Raw genomic sequence first — 17906 nt, 5'->3', positions numbered from 1 at the left:
ACCTCGGGAAACCCCGAAGAAAAAATTCTATGACATGTAGTATGTGGTGTGAAACCCGTCTGGCGAGTTTTCTGATGTAAAGTTCGCGTCGTTGTCGATATTTTGATGGCCAAAGTTGAGCCACTTGATGAACTGACGTTGCGATGGTGCCTCTGCAAAGTTTGCGTTCCTCGGCAGGTTCCAGGTCCCTGTTTGGGCGATTGGCTCCCCTGAAAGGCGCGACCCACAGGGGGAGCTTGCCCGATCCATGAATGATGCCAAGAAACAAGATTTCCTGGGGGCGCAGCAACAACCTCCAAGCTCCTTCCTTCCTTCTGGCAACCAGTGGCAACAGCAACAAAGGACGGGTTTGTTCGAGTTTATAGAAATGTTTTTGTGGTGAGTTAACACAGTAAAGCAGGAAAGATGCTTCGCATAGGTACACCGTGCACTCCAAAGAGCGGGCCACTGTGTGGTCTCCACCTTGCACAAAATCCAATGTCCTGTCTCCCAGGGCACGTGCTCCCTTCATCCTCCGGGGCCACATTTTAGCATTGCGAGGTGTGGCTAAATGGAACTTTGCGCCACAGTTCTGGGCCGCACCCCTCACCCCGCCGCCGTTGGTTTGGTCGGAAATCGCAAGACCGAAACCATCAATCAGCCTTGCCCGACAGTCACCTCGCCGTTTCCCTCTTGCGACCCTTTAACCGCAGAATACCCTCCCCACTTAGCGAGCGTAATCCGTCATCGAAAGACCAAGTGGAGCCACTGTCAATTTTGACATCCGATACCTCAGCACCGCGTTTTCGAGTCGCCCGACACCACTGTCGCTCGTGAACTCTCGAGTTCTGATTCGCCGCCAGTCCAAGGGCCGGCCGAGAAACAAACACCAAAGCGATCGATACAGGATAGCGGCAAGATGGGCAATACCACCAGCGCGGTGCTGGACAATATCGTCCAGGGGTCGAACTGTACGATGCCCTTCGTTCTAACCTCGGCCACGACAGCGCGAGGTAGCTGACCGGTGTCTTTCCGCAAGGGTAGTCGACAGGGATGAAGTCGATAGACTACGAAAGCGTTTTATGAAGCTGGATAAGGTGTGCTACGCCTGGGACGAGGCTGAAAATGTCGGGCGGGGGCTAACACGGTGACGTAGGACAACTCCGGTACCATCGAGCGCGAAGAGTTCTTGAGCCTCCCTCAAATATCGTCGAACCCACTGGCTACGAGGTCCGTATCTCCGCCGGTCTACTTCCCTCGAATGCGAGGCTGACAGCTCGCTCCTAGAATGATTGCGATTTTTGACGAGGACGGCGGTGGGGACGTCGACTTCCAAGAGTTCGTGTCCGGACTGAGCGCCTTCAGCAGCAAGGGCAACAAGGAGCAGAAGCTCCGGTTCGCCTTCAAGGTGTACGACATCGACCGGGACGGCTACATCAGCAACGGCGAGCTGTTCATTGTTCTCAAGATGATGGTGGGCAACAACCTTAAGGACCAGCAGTTGCAACAAATCGTCGACAAGACCATCATGGAAGCGGACCTGGACGGTGATGGGAAGATCAGCTTCGAAGAGTTTGCATCCATTGTTGCTAACACCGACGGTTCGTTTCCTCCCATTTTTGTCGTGCCTTTTGCGGCCATCAGCAGCTTTCGAGCCCCCGATGTTCCGATTTAAATAAGATGGCTAACATTCTGTTTACGTAGTGAGCATGAGCATGACACTGGGTGAGTATCCTCGATCTTTCTTCTGCGTGTGATAGTCGCTAACATGGAGACAGACCAATTCTGAGCGATGCGAGTTTCAAGGAACTGTCACGACGTGATGAAGATACAAATGACCTAGCCAGCACGTTAATCAAAGCGCGTTATATAGCGGCATCCTAATGAGACATGTGCCGGTGACCTGTTGCCCAGCGAGTTGTGCTTTGGAGCCGATCCAAGATGAACAACCAGACTGCTGTTCCGTTATGGCTGCTTTTTCCATCATTCGTTGCGCATTTGTAAGGCCGGTCGATGAGGATATTCCGGTTTCTCCTCTCGTCTTCTTGTCTGCTTTCCTTCCCCTCCTTATGATCTCAACTCAGTTTGCTTCAGGGCTGTGAGCGCTGGGGGTGTGGGCAAGAGAAATTGTAGAGATATAAGTGGGCTTGAAAATTGGCGTAGCTCCCCTTCATGCATCATAGGCTGCAACAATAACACCTCCATATCCTCTCTCTCCTTCAAAGCTCACCACGAGGACGACAACGGCGACCAGCAAACAACCCCCGTGCCAATAGTTTTCTTTTTATTAACCAGGAATTTTACCCAACCAGAGGAGACGGGCAACCATCTACATGCACATCTACCCACCACACCAGCTCCCTATAATACAAAATTTACAAGCTTGCCATCCTTAATGACAATCACCTTCTTCGCCTGCGCAACATCCAGCGCTCCGCTAGCCAGCTTCGCCTTCCCCTCCTCCGTCTTCAAAATCTCCTGCACAATCCACTCCCTCAACTCATCCCCCGCCATCTCACCACCCGGCTTCGGGATCTCCACAACAACCCTCAACTTGCCATTAACCTGCACCGCACACGTCTGCCTCCGCGGCTGCAGCGCAGCCAGCTCCAAAGACCCGTCAACAACGGGGAACGCAGCCTTGCCCTCACCACCAAACATCGACCCCCCCTCACCACCACCACCGCCCTGCCCACGCATCAACATAGCCCAACACTCCTCCGCAAAAGCGGGGGTAATCGGCGCCATCATGCGCAGCAGCGCCGACACGGCCGGGCGGCGGACGGCGTCGCTCAGCATGTCGGCGCGGTCCTGGATGGCGTTGGTCAGGGTCATGAGGTCGGACACGACCGTGTTGAGCGCGTAGACGCGCTCGTACGACGCCGTGACCGACGCGATGGTCCGCTGCACGTCGCGCCACACGGCCACGTCGGCGTCCCGCTGCGCGAGCTGCGAAGGGGTCATGGTTTCGGTGGTTTCAGTGGGGGTGGTGGTGGTGGTGGATTCGAAGTAGGCTCTGGGCGAGGGGGGGGCGGCGTCGTCTGGTGTGGTGGTCGTTGTCGTGGCGCTGACGCGGGCGACGAGGTCGTGCACGCGGCCGAGCCAGCGCGTCACGCCGACGATCTTGTCGCCGTCCCAGTCGAGGACCTCGCTGACGGGAGCTTGGAACAGCATGTGGGCGCGGGTGGCGTCGGCGCCGTGCTGGGCGATGACGTCGGTCGGGTCGACGCCGTTGTGCTTGGACTTGGACATCTTCTCGTAGCTGACGGTGGCGGCCTCGCCCGTGGCGGCGACCTTGGGTGCGAGCGGGTTGCTGAGGTCGACCTCGTCGGGCTTGAGGAACTTGCCGGTCGAGGGGTCGGCGTATGTCCGGCCGTGCACCATGCCCTGGGTGATTAGCCGCTTGAAGGGCTCGTGTGTCTCGTCTGCGGCCTCTGCTTCTCCAGGGGCGAGGGAAGGCGTCATGAGGGATTTGTAGATGAAGCGGGCGTAGAGCAGGTGTAGAATCGCGTGCTCGATGCCACCAATGTACAGATCGACCGGCAGCATGGACTGTGCCTTCTCGGGGGAGAACGGCTCATGCTTGTTATGTGCGTCAATGAAACGCATGTAGTACCAGCTAGAGTCCACAAATGTGTCCATAGTATCCGTGTCCCGCTTGGCCGGGCCGCTGCATTTCGGGCAGGACGTGTTCACCCAGTCCTCAAGTGTCTCGAGCGGGTTGCCCGTCTTCTTGCCGGCCCAGTGGTCGTCGACCTCAGGCAGCACAACCGGGAGCTTCTCGTCAGGCACCGGCACCGCCCCGCATGAGTCGCAGTGCACGATGGGGATGGGCGTACCCCAATACCGCTGGCGGCTAATCAGCCAGTCTCTGAGACGCCATTTCTCGACCGGCTCGGCCAAGCCGGCCTGCTCGAGCATGGAAACAAGCATTTTCCCGGCTTCCTTGGACGACCTGCCCTTGTACAGGCCGCTGTGCTCCGTCATAATGCCGTGGTCGATGAAGGGTTCGTTCTGCATGGCCGTCGTCGACTCATCCTCGGAAGCGGCGAGCACGAACCTGACGGATTCGTTGGAGTGATGCGTCTTCCAAAAGGCGTGGTCGCGAACATCATGGCCCGGAACGCCCATTACGGCCCCTTCGCCATAGTCACCAATGACGTACGGCGCCACATACACCGGGATAGACCCCTTAGTCGCGTCGGGAGTCTCTTCGTGGTATGCCAAGGGGTTGACGGCCCGGATGTGAGGCAGCATGTAGCCGACCTTAGAATCGGGGGGCAGGCCCGGGAGTGTATCCAGGAAAGCCTGAAGTTCGGGGTCTCCCTCTGCTAGTTTGGCGACAACCGGATGCGTTGAGGCAAGTGCCAGATACTGAACGCCAAACAAGGTATCCGGGCGGCTAGTGAAGACCTCGATGGAGGCATGCAGGCCGTGGTCAAATGCCATGATCGGGAACTTGACGATGGCGCCAGTAGACTTTCCCAGCCAGTTCTTCTGCATGGCCAACACCCTCTCAGGCCAAGCGCCGTTCTTTGCCAGCACGTCCAGGTCTTGGAGTAGGGATTCCCGGAACTCGGAGATGCGGAGGAACCATTGCTTCAACTTCCGCTTCTCGACTTTCGCACCCGACCGCCAGGAGCACCCATTCGAATCAACCTGCTCGTTTGCTAACACGGTCTTGTCGACGGGGTCGTAGTTGACCTCGGCTTCGGCTTGATAGGCCAGCCCCTGCTCCTGCAAGCGGAGGAATATCTTTTGGGTGTGCTTGTAGAAGCTCGGGTCGCATGTTGACAGCTCGCAAGACCAGTCCCAAGATCCATTCATCAGATCCAACTGCTCCTTCATCTTGGCGATGTTTGATTCGGTCCATGCTGCCGGGTTGATGCCCCTCTCGATGGCGGCGTTCTCGGCGGGCAGCCCGAAGGCATCCCATCCCATCGGTAGCAGCACATTGTGCCCCTGAAGAGAGTGGAATCTGGCGACGACATCGGCGATGGTGTAGACTCGGAGATGCCCTAGGTGCAGATACCCCGATGGGTACGGAAACATGGGTAGGACATATTTGCCATTGGTGGTGGCGTCCTTGGTCTCGGTGGTAGATTTTGGTAACGAAGCCCATTTCTCACGCCATTTGGAGTCCAGAGCGGGGAGGTCGAGTTTGGGTTCGGCCAAGATTCGGGCTGTGGCGCTGAATGCTCTCAGTGTAACTCGAGAACGGGAGCATGGTGAAAAAGACGAATAAGTGAGATGACGGGGAGTGAGAGGGCGAGTCACGGCTTGGCCGAGATAGAGTGAGCTCAGTTTCGGCACAGAGCGGCCAATGGTCCTCGTTTGGATCAGTGGCATTGTTATTACATTATCGATTGGTGCGAGTCAAATCCGGCGTGGTGGCCATTACCGGCGAGTTCGTCATGCGATAGTTGGGGGATAGCTGGATAAGTTGGTGACGGAGCTTGTCACTGGAAACTTAAGAAAGTTACTGAAGCTCCCTGCTGCCAAGACGGCACTGGGGCATGCCATGTGGATCACTGCACGGGCCATTTCAAGATCTTGGCTTCCGTATTTGCAACGGCCCAGCGGCTCCATCCCTGGAGAGACGGCATTGTTCACTGGCCCCTTTCTGGTTCAGTCAATTCAATCTTGAATTCAAACTCCACTGCAACTCCTTTTCCTCGTCATTTTGCTTCAACACTCGACCACACGGTTCTTGATACCCACACCATATTGACGTCTAACGGCTATACGTTTAATTGACAGTATACTCCATAACCTACTAATCAACTTTGCGAGACGTCAGTGTCGTCTCGTTTCAACCGAAAGAAACCGAAACTTTCGACCGCCAACAGGACGCTCCGGTTGCATTCTTGCAACCACACCGCTGTTGGTGCTTCTCCTCCGCGCCGCCGCGCAGCAACCTATCGTCCGTCTCAACCAGCCATACCAACAATTGCGCGGCATGGTCTCCTTTCCGCCGAGCACAGCACACACATAACACATTCCCGGGGTCGGTCAGGCATCGACATCCCCCAAACCAAACCAGACCAGACCAGACCAGACCAGACCAGACCAGACCAGACCAGACCCAAACGATGCCACCCCTCTACTCCAACCTGCCCCCCACGGCGCGGGACTCGCTGGAGCTTGCATCGCTAGCCAGCTCGGGCGGCGGCTCCGAAGCGGACGACATCTCGTCGCGGCCCAGCATCTCCTCGTCGCGGCGCGCCTCCCTCGAACGCGACGACCCCCTCGACTCGCACAACCCCGCCGCCGCACCCCGGAGCCGGCCCGAACACCACGCCCGCTCCTTCTCGGTATCCTCCACCTTCGACTTCGCCTCCAACCTCTTCCCCCTCTCCAGCACCACCGGCGCCGCGGGGTACGCCCCTCTCGGCGCGTCGTCCTCGTCCGGGCTCGAAGGGGGTGTGAGCGGGGCCAGGGGCGGGGGGAGAGGCGGCGGCGGCGGTGGTGGTGGGGGGTCGCTGGAGAAGCACAAGACGCTGACGTACCTGAACGGGCTGTCGCTGATTGTGGGGCTGATTATTGGGTCGGGCATCTTCTCGTCCCCCAGCCAGGTCAACTCGCATGCTGGGTCGCCCGGCGCCGCGCTGATCGTGTGGGTGGTGGCGGGGATTCTGGCGTGGACGGGCGCGGCGAGCTATGCGGAGCTGGGCGGTGCGATTCCGCTGAATGGCGGGCCGCAGGTGTATCTGTCCAAGATCTTTGGGGAGCTGGCGGGGTTTTTGTTTACCTGGGTCGCTGTGCTGGTGCTGAAGCCCGGGGGTGCTGCTATTGTGTCCATCATCATGGGCGAGTACCTGGTGCGGGCGGGCATCGGGGCCGAGGCGGAGACGGTGAATATCTGGGTCAACAAGTCGGTTGCGCTGGTGGGGCTGGCGCTGGTGACGTTTTTGAACTGCGTCTCGACGCGCATGGGGACGCGGCTGAACGACATGCTCATGTTTCTCAAGTTTGTTGCATTGCTCGGTGTTACCGTGATCGGGATCGTGGTGGCTGCCACGGGGTTTTCGCTGTCGGGGCCGGCGAATCGGGACTGGAGGGACCATGCGTGGTTCGAGGGGACCAAGATGGATGCGTCGGCATGGGCCGTGGCGCTGTACGCCGGGCTGTGGGCGTTTGATGGGTGGGATAACGTCAGTTACTGCCATCCCCCTCCCCTTTTACCCCTGGCCGATATCAACTAACAACCACCCTAGACAAACTACGTCGTAGGAGAATTCCGCAACCCCAGCCGGGACCTGCCCCGAGTCATCCACACGGCCATGCCGCTCGTCATCGTGAGCTACATCCTCGCCAACGTCGCCTACTTCCTCGTCCTCCCGCTCGAGACCATCAACTCGACCAACACAGTCGCCGTCATGTTCGGCGCCAAAGTCTTCGGCCCGGCAGGGTCCCTCATCCTCGCGCTGATCGTCAGCGCGTCCTGCTTCGGCGCCCTCAACGCCTCGACCTTCACCAGCAGCCGGCTCGTCTACGTGGCCGGCAAGGAAGGGTACATCCCCTCACTCTTCGGACGCCTCGGCACGGGCACCGGCGTCCCCCCGACACCAGAACTCTCCAACCTGCGCACGCGCTCGTGGCTCAAGAAGAAGCTGGCGGCGCTCGTCGGCGACGAGGACACGGGCCTGTTCTTCACGCCGATCCCGGCGCTCGTCCTCAACGCCTCGCTCACCGCCGCCTACATCCTGGTCGGCGAGTTCGGCACGCTGATCACCTTCTACGGCGTCGCCGGCTACACGTTTTATTTCTTGACCGTCCTCGGCCTGATCGTCCTGCGCGTGCGCGAGCCCAACCTCGAGCGGCCCTACCGCACGTGGATCACCACGCCCATCATCTTTTGCTGCGTCAGCCTGTTCTTGCTGAGCAGGGCCGTGTTTGCGCAGCCGCTGCAGACGCTGTTGGTGGTGGGGTTCGTGGTGGCCGGCGTGCCGGTGTATTATTGGAGGGTGCGCGGGAGAGGGGGGTTGGTTGGGAAGAGGGAGCTTGGGGGGAGGGAAAGGAGGCCGTGGTGGAAGTTTTGGAGGAGGAAGTAGGGGCTGGTTGGCTGCAGAGTTGGATTCGGGTGTCTGTCTGGCTTCGGGAAGCTGGATGCTGATGGCCTGTATATAATATTCACATTGGGTATCTCACTGGCCCGGTGGTGAAGGAGGCCGGATGATTGCGCAGCTTTTGTCCGAGTCGATATAGTTTTGAAAGACGCGACATGACACGGCGTCGATACATAATAATAACTCCCACGAAACTACAGTTGTTTAAAAACACCAGCAACAGCAACATTCGATGGTTTGTTAAAGATAAATAAATAAACATTCATAACTCATAAGTAGACCTAACCCGCCCCTTCGTTTGAGGAACACGCGCGCTGACAAGTATTTACAGTTTGTTCTCCCGGCTCCGACCCGAACCATACAATCTTGAACCTTTCTCACCTTCAACTTCTTCGTTTCATCTCTTCAAGACTTCCCGCTCGCAGCCTCCCTCAGGCCATACGCCTTGGTGGCGTAGTCGCCGGCGTGGACGATCAGGTCCTCCGGGCGGTAGTCGAGCTTGCCGGACAGGTAGCTCTCGAGGATGGCCTTGGTGCCGTCGGCGTAGCGCTTCTGGGCGTCTAGCGAGGTGCCCGAGACGTGGGGCACCATGGCGTTGCCGCCGCCGAAGGGGTTCTTGGCGGTGCGGAGCGGGTGGTCGGCGGGGGCGGGCTGCGGGAACCACACGTCGCCGCCGTAGCCGCGCAGGTGGCCCGACTTGAGCGCCTCGGCCACGTCCTCCTTGACCACGATGGCCCCGCGCGCCGTGTTGACCAGCCAGCTTCCCGGCTTCATCTTGGCGATCAGCTCCTTGTTGAAGAGCCCCCGCGTCTTCTCGTGCAGCGGGCAGTTGATGGTGACCACGTCGCACTGCGCCAGCATCTCCTCGAGGTCGGTGACGCGGCGGCAGCCGATCTCTTTTTCTTTCTCGGCCGACAGCGGCTGGTAGTCGTAGTAGAGCAGCTCCTTGCAGTCGAAGGCGCGCAGGCGGCGCAGGACGCGCTCGCCGATGCGGCCGACGGCGACGGTGCCGACCACCTTGCCCTCGAGGTCGAACTCGTTCTTGGCCGCCTCGGCCACGTCCCACCGCCCGGCCTCGATCATCTCGTGCGCCGGCACGAAGTTGCGCACCAGCACCAGGATCGTCATCACCACGTGCTCCGCCACCGACACCACGTTGGACCCTGTTACCTCGGCGACTGTCACGCCGCCGTTGGTCTTGTTGGCCGCGTTCAGATCGACGTGGTCAGATCCGATCCCGGCCGTTACCGCGAGCTTGAGCTTCTTGGCCTTGGCCAGCCGCTCCGCCGTGAGGTAGCCGGGGTGGAAGCTGGGGGTGGTCACTGTCAGCGTTGAAAAGGGGTGATGGGGATATTTTGGCTGTCATGTAAGAAGTGAACCTACGGTGTGGTGATGATGACCTCGGCGTCGACCAGCTCGCGGTCAAAGGTCGAGTTCTCGCCCTCCTTGTCCGAGGTGGTCACCAGGGTGTGGCCCTGGTCCTCGAGCCACTTGCGGAGGCCGAGCTCATTCTCGGTCGTCCCCAGGAGGCCGGGCACCTGTTTGCCGCCGTGTTAGCCGTGTTCCCCTTTTTTCTTTAACCATCCCTTCCCAGAGTGATGCCGAAGATGCCGCCAAGACGGGGTATCTTCCCGGCGGTTATCCATCCCCACTTCCCCGAACTCTCCGAACACCATCCCCGTTCACTCGCAGTCTGGAACCCTGACGCAACCCGCTCCACGGTACCCCGCATCCAGACGTAACATTGCCATGCGGCAAGTCTTGTAAGCGCACCGCACCGTATTGGGAACAACACGGGCACGCGAGCGGTGGGTAGGTGGGTAGAAAAAAAAGGAGAAAAACAACAAGTAGGAGCTAGCGAGTTCTTACCTCCTCGGCGTGCTTGCCGCCGTCGTACAGGATAGCCAGAACCTTGACCTTTTCGCGTTGGGTGGTTAGCAAGCGTCTGGAGAATGACGAGCCGAGAATATCGGTTCGGAAGCTGGTTCTGTTCCCGGCATGGCTGCTGCTGCGGAGTGCAGTCCGCCAGGGGCTGGGGCGGGAGAAAGGGGTGAGAAGGGAGAGGGTGCGGGGAGAGAAGAGGGACGCGGAGCGAGTAGTAAGTACCATTGTGGCTGATTTGTGTGTTTGTGTGTCGGAATCAGATGAGAGTTGGAGTCGTCGAGTCTGCGGGACTGAGATGCTTTATAGCGCTCGGTGGCGTTACAGTGTTGTTTAGATGGGATGAATGCAGGGTGAAGGCGGTTGAAGTATGATGCAGCACACCGGGGTGGGGATCGGACTGTTATATATTATGAGAGAGAAGAGAGTGAGGACGGAATCAGGTAATGACCCCCAAGGGTGGGAGCAGGTTCGGGGATATTTATGTGCTCCTGCTGCTTCCTCAATCCGGCCTCATACCACGTGTGGAATCCGATCCTCGTAACCGGCAATCAGTTCATCCACCTTTGGAGGTGGCTCGGAGAGTGCAACAAGGCCGGAGCCGTTGGATACCGACGGGGTCAGGGAATTGATGAGCACGATGGAGTGGTGGGTGGGTGAGTGGTGGGAGTTCGATTCGTGCAGCTCGGCATAGCATCCCTTTTCAACTTGCCATTCGTCAATGGCTCGTCCCATTGGCGCCCGCAGATACGTCAACCGTTGCTCGCCATGTGGTGCACCTTGATCGACGGTAGAACATGCCTTGGCTGTGCTCACTGTGCAGACTCTACTTGGACCAACACCACCCGCAGCACACACCTCAGATGAGGGGGAACTCGAGGGGTCACAGCGGGATTGGTGACTCTCTTGAGCAACATGTGGTTGAATGCGTCATGTCTCTCCAATGGCCGATTCCAAGCGCAGTCTGGGGTTGCTCGACAGGATGCAGATAGTTACAGTTTAGAAGCAACGGTTTAGCCGGCAGGACAAGCTCGAACCGATGGGGTCGACGGGCTGCCGGGCACTGCATCTACAATTGAAGACACCTTGACGGCACGCATCTCAAGGTACTGAACACCAGTTCATGCAGAACCAGGTCTCGGCTTTGATCAGATCAGGTCAAACAAACCCCTCCTCCCTTCTCCCTCCTCCCTATGGATCCTCTTTCCCCTCACGCGGGATGTTAAAACCGCCGGCAAGCTGCCATTGACCCGTTGCAGCTGCAGTCGGATCAATGATCCAGGCTCTGTTGGCTTTTTCGGTACTTGTTTGAACGGGGTTCCGGGCGGTTCGTTCCTTCTCTCACGCCCGCATCGGTATCTCGGCGATGGCTCGGGATAGCCCCTGACGGCCCCGCTACGAGCTGCGGGCTTGCACTCGGATCGTGTTGCGGAGCGGGGTAACGAAGGACCCAGCTGCAGTCAGCTGCAGCGTCTGGGCTGGAGTGTATGTATGTACTGTGGGAGCGTCTTGGCTGCGTCGTTGCGAGAAGAGGAAACTGAAGTTACTGTTAGAGCCGTCGGGGCTAGAGTTGATCCCTCGGCCTTATGCCCCTGTTTACTCAAGTTGCCTTCGAAACAACAAACCAGAGCATCCACCAAACACTTTCCCTTCAACTGTTGATTCCACCATGATTGGACCCCAGCCAGGCAGAAGGATGACTGACGACGAAGCATGACTGACTTGAATCAGCAACTACTCCATCTCTCCGAGACCTCCCTTCGACCCACCACCACGGACATCCCGAGCAAGGCCGAGTGCAAGAAAGAGTAGATCGTTCGTCCATGTACACGTCTATCTATCGCGTCATTACTCATACCAATGGCCTCTCTCTACCACGGAAATCCCGAACGCCGATAACCCGTCTACATCCGCTGTCTCCTGTAGTGTCTCCCGCGGAAAACAATGTCGATGATATACCCATAAATCCCCCGGTCTGATGCAAACCCAACTCATCCAGAAAATGCATCCCGTAAGAGACAAAAGGGTCGTAACACACCGAGTGCATCTATCACAAATAAACCCACATTCCCACCCAGTCCCACCTACATCTAGCAAACACCATGCTACCCCCAAACCTGCCCGGCGAGTCACAAGCTATACGGCGGCGGCGGCGCCTGCGCAGCACCCCCAGCCGTCGGGGCAGGAGCAAGAGCAGCAGCAGGAGCAGCAGCGACACCAGGCACAGCCATCCACTGCGCCGCCTTGGCCATCATCTTGGGGAAGTACTGCTGAACAAACGACTCCCTGTTTCCACGTTAGCCACGGTAACCCACCCCCAACCCGACCCAACCCAACCCACCCCCAACCCTCCGCAGAGAGCAGGAAGAGAGCCAAAAAAAAAAGGGACCAACTCACGAGTAGTAACTATGCTCCGACCCATGCACCGTCACCAAATTATGCGCCAGCTCATGCGCCAGCACCACCCACCACCACGTCGCCGCCTCCACCCTCCCCCTCCCCTCCAACATCCCCCCATGCAACTGCTCCCAAAAGCGCATATTACAAAACACGCTCCCCGAGCTGTTAAACGCGATCGTCCCGCCCTTCTCATCGTAATACATATGCAGCACGCGGTCAGCCAGCCCATAGACGGACGCGACGTCGCGCAGGAGGCCCTCGAAGCGGGCGATGGCGTCGACGCGCGAGGCGACGAATTGGCCGTGGTCGGTCGACAGGTCGCGCGCGAGGAAGACGCGCATGCCGCGCGGCGCCTCGGCCGCGAAGACGAGGTTCTGCCCGGCCATGCTGTCGCAGTACGACGTCTGTTCCTGTACTTGGGTGTGCCGGGGTGGGGAGAAGAGCGTGGAGGAGTCGTATGCGCGCGTCGATTGGATTGCGTTGAGGAGGTTTTGCTGGACCGTGGCTGGCGAGGTGACGCGGTTGCCGTCCGATGTGGCTTTTTTGCCGTCCTCGGTTGGGATCGGGGTCGAGGTTAGCTGCTGAGGGGGTGGTGGTGGCGGGGGTTTGTCGTCCGCGGTTTCGAACCCCAGACGGCGGGAGAGGTTCGAAAAGAGGCTGCCGCCGCCGGCCCTGGGCTGCTGTGGCTGCGGCGGCGGCAGCGTAGTAGGGCTGTCGTCTGGGGAATGGTCGAAGCTGCCCGGCATGCGGTCCCGGGCCCGCTCAGGGGTCTTGACATCCCGGACGGTATTCTGCGCGGCCCACTCCTTCTCGGCCTCCCGGATCCTCGTCTGTTCTGCCTCCAGCGCCTTGCGACGTTCCTCCTCGGCCAGCCGGGCTTGGGCCGCCTTTACACGTAGGATCCGGTCGACGTTATACCCACGGGCTCGTAGGTCGAGCAGGCCAAGCTTCAAGAAGGGTTCAAAGAAGAAGTAGGCGTGCTGGTTGGGGCGATTTAGCAGGAGCTGGCAGATGGCCTGGCCGACTTGGTACATGTCGGGTTTGTCCTCAGCGGCGACATAAAGCATCCATCCGCTGGCCGTTTTGTAACTCGCCGCCGACCGCTTCTCCTGGTGCGATTTGGCGTGGCCCCTCAGGGATCGCCGCAGCCCGAGCGAGGAGACGCTCGACACCAGTAGGTTCTTCTCGAGCCACTGAGTATCGTGCTTGACGGCGTCGTGCTTGTCCTTGGAGTACTCGTGCAAGAAGAGCTTGGAGCGCTCGAGCACATGCTTCCGCAGCCACTCAGCTCCCTCCTGATTTCTCGTGCTGTGTCCCACGAACAAATCTTCCTTGACTTTGCTGCCCAGGGTGCCGGACCCTAGGCCCATGTAGAAGGCCTCGAGAAAGTCGTCCTCGGGAGCGCACAGTAGCGCCTCCTTGAACAACCGATAGCTGATGTAATCGTCAAGGATGACAATGTTGTCGGCGGCTGCGAGTTGGTAATGTTTGATCGGAGCGTCATCCTCATCGAGAGCCTCGGATGCCTGGCTCTTTCCAGACGACAGCTCTCGGAAACCAAGCAGCCATGTTGACGTCCTCATTTTCCTGAGGAGCTCCTTGTCCCTCTTTAGGGTCCCAAAGTCTTCAGCGATGGACTTGAGGAGATTAAGGTACTTTTCCGGGCTCTGGAGGATGCTCAACAGCCGTGCCGGCTCGGTACAAGCCAGCTGGGCAATCTCGTGCTTGGTCGGCTCGCTCTTAGCACCACACTTGAAAAGGAAGGTGTTCGCGTCGGCTCCAAAGTCGACAAAGTCAAAGATATCCTTGTATGTGGACGAGCTCCCCAGGTAACAATGAGGAGGCCGGAGGTGGGCCAGAGTTGATCCCTTTACCTCCCCAACTCCTGAGCGGCGATCCTGTTGCCTCATCACAGGGACGATCGCAGCATCTCGTAGCTTGGCCAGGCTATTATGCCCCAGATCGCCGAGCCGCGTCGTGAAATACTCGAACAGCGTGATCGCCATGCTGCGGTCCTGGGGAGGCTTCGCGATGAGCCTTTCCACACATCCCGTGATGGGAGGATCGCGAGCCACGCCAAACTTGGCAGCATGCGGGTGCAAGTCTTTCCTGAGCACATTGTAGCCAAGGACGGCCGCCCTCTCGTTCGCGTAGCAGGCGGATGGTGGAACCAGCTTCTTCTCCTTGCCTTCGATTGGAAGAATGCATTTGTCAGTGAACGACATGTCGAAGGCCGTGTATCCGTTGAGGTGATGGTTGGCGATGAAATACGACATAGCGCTTGCTCGAAGACTTTCGTCTGACGAAGCCATCATCTCGACAAGCTCTGGGACTGCCGGACATGAACGCAGCCCAAGGCTGTACAGGAACCGTGCCTCTGCGCTAGTATTTCTAAAACTCCCCGGCGGGCCTGGCCATTGAAGTATGGGCAGTCCTAGCGCCCTGAGCGAGTCCTTGGGCTCGAAGAGCTCCGACACCCTGTACAGCCGTTTCGAGCCCTTCGTAGGCTCCATCCCACGCGGACCAGCCTCGGCAGGGCACAGTGGCGATTCCCGGAGCTTCTTCATGTCGGCAGCAGGAATATCGTTCTTTACCGAAGTGAGATACTTGATGAGCTCCATGTGGCTCCATTTGGCATGGGCCACACCATCCCCCGCTGCCGGAGCCGGGCTCAATAGCCGGGTGAAGATTGTGTCTAAGTCGACCGTCTTTCTTACACCCAGGGCGGTCAGAAACTTGTCCTTGAGATTCGCACAGCCCTCGAGCGTCGGTAGATCGTCAAATAGCCTCACAGAGGGGAAGAAAGACTCGTTAGGCTTTCTCATGCCCGCTTTGGTCGGCATAACGGTAACGTGCTGCAACGCTGACACCACCGACGTCTTCGAGGTTTGGTTCAGGTTGTCCCAGTTCTTCGAGAGAACAGTCAGGACTTGGAGAGCAAACTTGTCCGACTTTTTCAGGTTCTGCTCATCGGCGTTCCCGGGCGCTGATTCGATCAAGAACCTCAGCCAAGGGACTATGGCCAGAGGCTCCCAGCCCAGAGCTTGAAGCCGGGGTTCGGCAATGGGTGCTGTAAATGCCATGGGGAGAGTAGTAGGTGGCAATGGAAGCGTCGGCGGGATTCTGTTGTTGGGATAGTTCTTGATGGCCCCGAGCGCGATGATCCCGCCGGAATCACCGCCATCGGTGATGGTGGCTACGGCGACGTTCAAAAGCCGCTGGACGTCATGGGTGTCAAGCTCCCCGGTGTAAGCACCTTGGGTGATCCACTGGAGGAAGTGGCTCAGTTGGTCCTTATCCAGGGCTTTGGCCCCGAGCTCCTGGCAGATATCATCGACCGTGACGTCTCTAATCAAACCAAAGTCAATTAACCGCTGGATGAACGGATCCTCTCTCATCTCCTTCAGGACCACCGGGATTGCGCCGACAAACTTGGCAACCTCGTCAGATGAAGTGCGGACTTTCGTTGTGGGCAGCACTCCGCGAGAAGACAATACATCGACAGATGGGCTTTTAGAGGCCATCCAGAACGCCTCTTCGATGATTTGGGACACCTGCGCACTTGGGGTCGAATCTTGGAAGCTGTATGTTCTCAAGATATGGAGAGCCTCGGGGATACATTTCTGCACATCAGACAGCGAGGGGCCGGATCCCTTTTTGCCGCTGGCCTCGGACAACCTCTTGAGCTTGTCATTCAGGCCTGCCATCTCGTCTGCAAAGGCAAGCCGGGACATGATGCCGGCCGCACGCAGCATCTCCATGTTCCAGGACCGCACCCAACGGGCGTTCAGGTCGATGGCCTCGCGCTCGACCGTAGGAATCACCGAGGGGGCCGAGATGTGCATGCCAGCGCCGGTCGTCTGCGTGGTTGGGAAGCCGATGAAGATGCGGCCACCCGGCTTTTTGCTAGGAAGGACTGAGGCGAAGACATCGGCAATCTTAGAGGCTTGGTTCGACGACGCCTCTGCCGAGGCCACAGTCGCGTCGTACGACGAAGTCAGGATGGAGAGCTTTGTGGTTTTGGGAGGCGGCTTCTTGGTCGCCCGCTCCAATTCGGCAGCGAACGAAGCAGAAACGCGGGTGGCTATCTGTGCCGAGGTTACGCGGAGGAAGATGACCGACGTTGACGGCGCCGTAAGATCCTCTGTTATTGTATCCTGGATCGCCTTCTCCTCCTTCGCCGCCTTGGTCCGGGTTGCGGAATACGATGAGCCCGATGTGAGCCTCGAGAAGAAGTTCTTCAGTGAAGGAAGTTCAGAGGAATAGTAAGCGTCGTTGGACTTGGTGGCTGATGCTACAGTTTGTGGTTTCCAACCGATAACACTCATGAATGTGGCTTCGATTTTAATGCCGGTGCTGTCAGCTGAAGTGAGCTTCATGAGCCCGTCCTTGGTCTTGGTCTCCAAGTCTCGCGGAATGTCCAGGTTTAGGCACGATGACGGCTCCTTATGCAGCTCCAGCACTTTCCAGCCGTCTATCCAGAACTCGATGTTTTGTAGGGAAACAAACGTCAAGCTCGTAGCGAGGAACTGGCTCACGGATAGCAGGTTTGGAAGGGGTGTGGTAGTGCTTCTGTAATCGAGGACGAACGACGTATTCGGGCTTCCCTGGCCAGGAGGCAGAGTCACCTTCCTTGTGAAAAGCGCGTGCCCCTTCCAGTAGAAGGCCATGGCTTCATCGCCGGAACTGACGAAGGGCTCCTCGCAGTCGGCGAATACACTGTAGAATCCAACACCGAAAGCGCCAATCTTGGTCTCGTCTGGGTTACCCTCGGCGATTTTCTTCAACCTCGCCCAATCGGTCTTGGTGAAGGGTTGCCCATTGTTCTCAACGACAAGTCGCCGCAGTGTGTGGTGGGATATCGCATGCTTGATGAGCTCGGACTGGTTGGTGGTTGCTGGGAGCGGAACCTGTGTCGACGGCAGCGTTTCCCAACTTATTTTGACAGTCGTAGCTTGTGCATCCGCGGCGTTTTGGATGAGCTCTCTCAACGTCGTCCACTCTCCCGAGTATCGTGCGAGGACCTTGTCGATGAGCGCCCTGGTGTCGACCGTGACCGCCTCCTCGTCTTCGCCGCTCATGGCGGCCGCGCGGAGGCGCGCATAGTCCATGGTGTCCGGTTGGCACAAAAATGGATGTTCGTAAAGAGGAAAAATATGCAAGAGAGAAACGGGTTCTGTGGTCGAGTTGCGAGATGCGGAGGATGGAGGTGGTGGTTCGGTTACCGCCGCGGGAGATCGAGGCGGAGGGGAGGAGGGCGTTGTTGTTGGCGAGAATCGAAGTGCTGCGTCACCACCTAGCAACCTAGGCACTCGCGTAAGGTTAGTTTAAGGGTGTTGTCCTCGTGTTTCCATGTCTTTCCGAGCATGAGGGGAAGTGATGTTCAATTTATCAGACGGTCGAACTGTCGCCGAGTCAACCGAGGACCCGAAACAACAGGAGGCAGCAGCCTCGACCACCGACGCCAATTCGCTGAGATGTTGACCGAAGCATGAATGTAATCGCGTGTACCTTCTTTCCGTATGTTACCATACGGTAACTAACGATCAACAAACCAACGTTCCAAAGGTTTGGATG

The 17906-nt window shown here is 58.2% G+C and overlaps 5 protein-coding genes across 5 annotated transcripts; 2 read left to right on the top strand and 3 right to left on the bottom strand.

The window, feature by feature from the left end:
* The first annotated feature begins 712 nt into the window (after positions 1–712).
* Positions 713–2224, top strand: B0H64DRAFT_116346 (calcineurin B subunit). Its single transcript, XM_062797869.1, has 6 exons — positions 713–950; positions 1024–1076; positions 1136–1209; positions 1267–1580; positions 1684–1704; positions 1758–2224. Exons 1-6 carry the CDS (start codon positions 899–901, stop codon positions 1766–1768), a joined length of 525 nt encoding a protein of 174 aa, XP_062660543.1. The 5' UTR covers positions 713–898; the 3' UTR covers positions 1769–2224.
* A 6-nt stretch (positions 2225–2230) lies between these two features.
* Positions 2231–5424, bottom strand: B0H64DRAFT_391034 (uncharacterized protein). The gene has a single exon (XM_062803449.1). The coding sequence runs from the start codon at positions 5326–5328 to the stop codon at positions 2341–2343; it is 2988 nt and encodes a 995-aa protein (XP_062660542.1). The 5' UTR covers positions 5329–5424; the 3' UTR covers positions 2231–2340.
* A 647-nt stretch (positions 5425–6071) lies between these two features.
* Positions 6072–8275, top strand: B0H64DRAFT_356796 (amino acid permease-domain-containing protein; the record flags this gene model as incomplete). The annotated part of the gene is made up of 2 exons (XM_062801604.1): positions 6072–7133; positions 7197–8275. The coding sequence occupies 2 exons, from the start codon at positions 6072–6074 to the stop codon at positions 8031–8033; spliced, it is 1899 nt and encodes a 632-aa protein (XP_062660541.1). The 3' UTR covers positions 8034–8275.
* Positions 8276–8453: 178 nt separating this feature from the next.
* On the bottom strand, positions 8454–10157 carry B0H64DRAFT_416251 (formate dehydrogenase; the record flags this gene model as incomplete). The annotated part of the gene is made up of 4 exons (XM_062805151.1): positions 8454–9357; positions 9432–9586; positions 9918–9965; positions 10155–10157. The coding sequence occupies 4 exons, from the start codon at positions 10155–10157 to the stop codon at positions 8454–8456; spliced, it is 1110 nt and encodes a 369-aa protein (XP_062660540.1).
* A 1694-nt stretch (positions 10158–11851) lies between these two features.
* Positions 11852–17440, bottom strand: B0H64DRAFT_456848 (uncharacterized protein; the record flags this gene model as incomplete). The annotated part of the gene is made up of 2 exons (XM_062807356.1): positions 11852–12215; positions 12327–17440. The coding sequence occupies 2 exons, from the start codon at positions 17438–17440 to the stop codon at positions 12059–12061; spliced, it is 5271 nt and encodes a 1756-aa protein (XP_062660539.1). The 3' UTR covers positions 11852–12058.
* Between the last annotated feature and the right edge of the window lie 466 nt (positions 17441–17906).

The sequence above is a fragment of the Chaetomium fimeti genome, assembly GCF_033439085.1.
Source record: "Chaetomium fimeti strain CBS 168.71 chromosome Unknown B0H64scaffold_3, whole genome shotgun sequence".
Taxonomy (NCBI): Eukaryota; Fungi; Ascomycota; class Sordariomycetes; order Sordariales; family Chaetomiaceae; genus Chaetomium; species Chaetomium fimeti.
This window is presented reverse-complemented; position numbering and strand designations above follow the sequence as displayed.

What these genes read in the sequence shown, in the direction of transcription:
- B0H64DRAFT_116346 (XM_062797869.1), top strand. Translation starts at nt 899, where the DNA reads ATGGGCAATACCACCAGCGCGGTGCTGGACAATATCGTCCAGGGGTCG. An exon ending in GTTTTATGAAGCTGGATAAG is followed by an intron (nt 1,077 to 1,135) that starts GTGTGCTACGCC and finishes ACGGTGACGTAG; the next exon opens with GACAACTCCGGTACCATCGA. An exon ending in TCGAACCCACTGGCTACGAG is followed by an intron (nt 1,210 to 1,266) that starts GTCCGTATCTCC and finishes GCTCGCTCCTAG; the next exon opens with AATGATTGCGATTTTTGACG.
- B0H64DRAFT_391034 (XM_062803449.1), bottom strand. Translation starts at nt 5,328, where the DNA reads ATGCCACTGATCCAAACGAGGACCATTGGCCGCTCTGTGCCGAAACTG.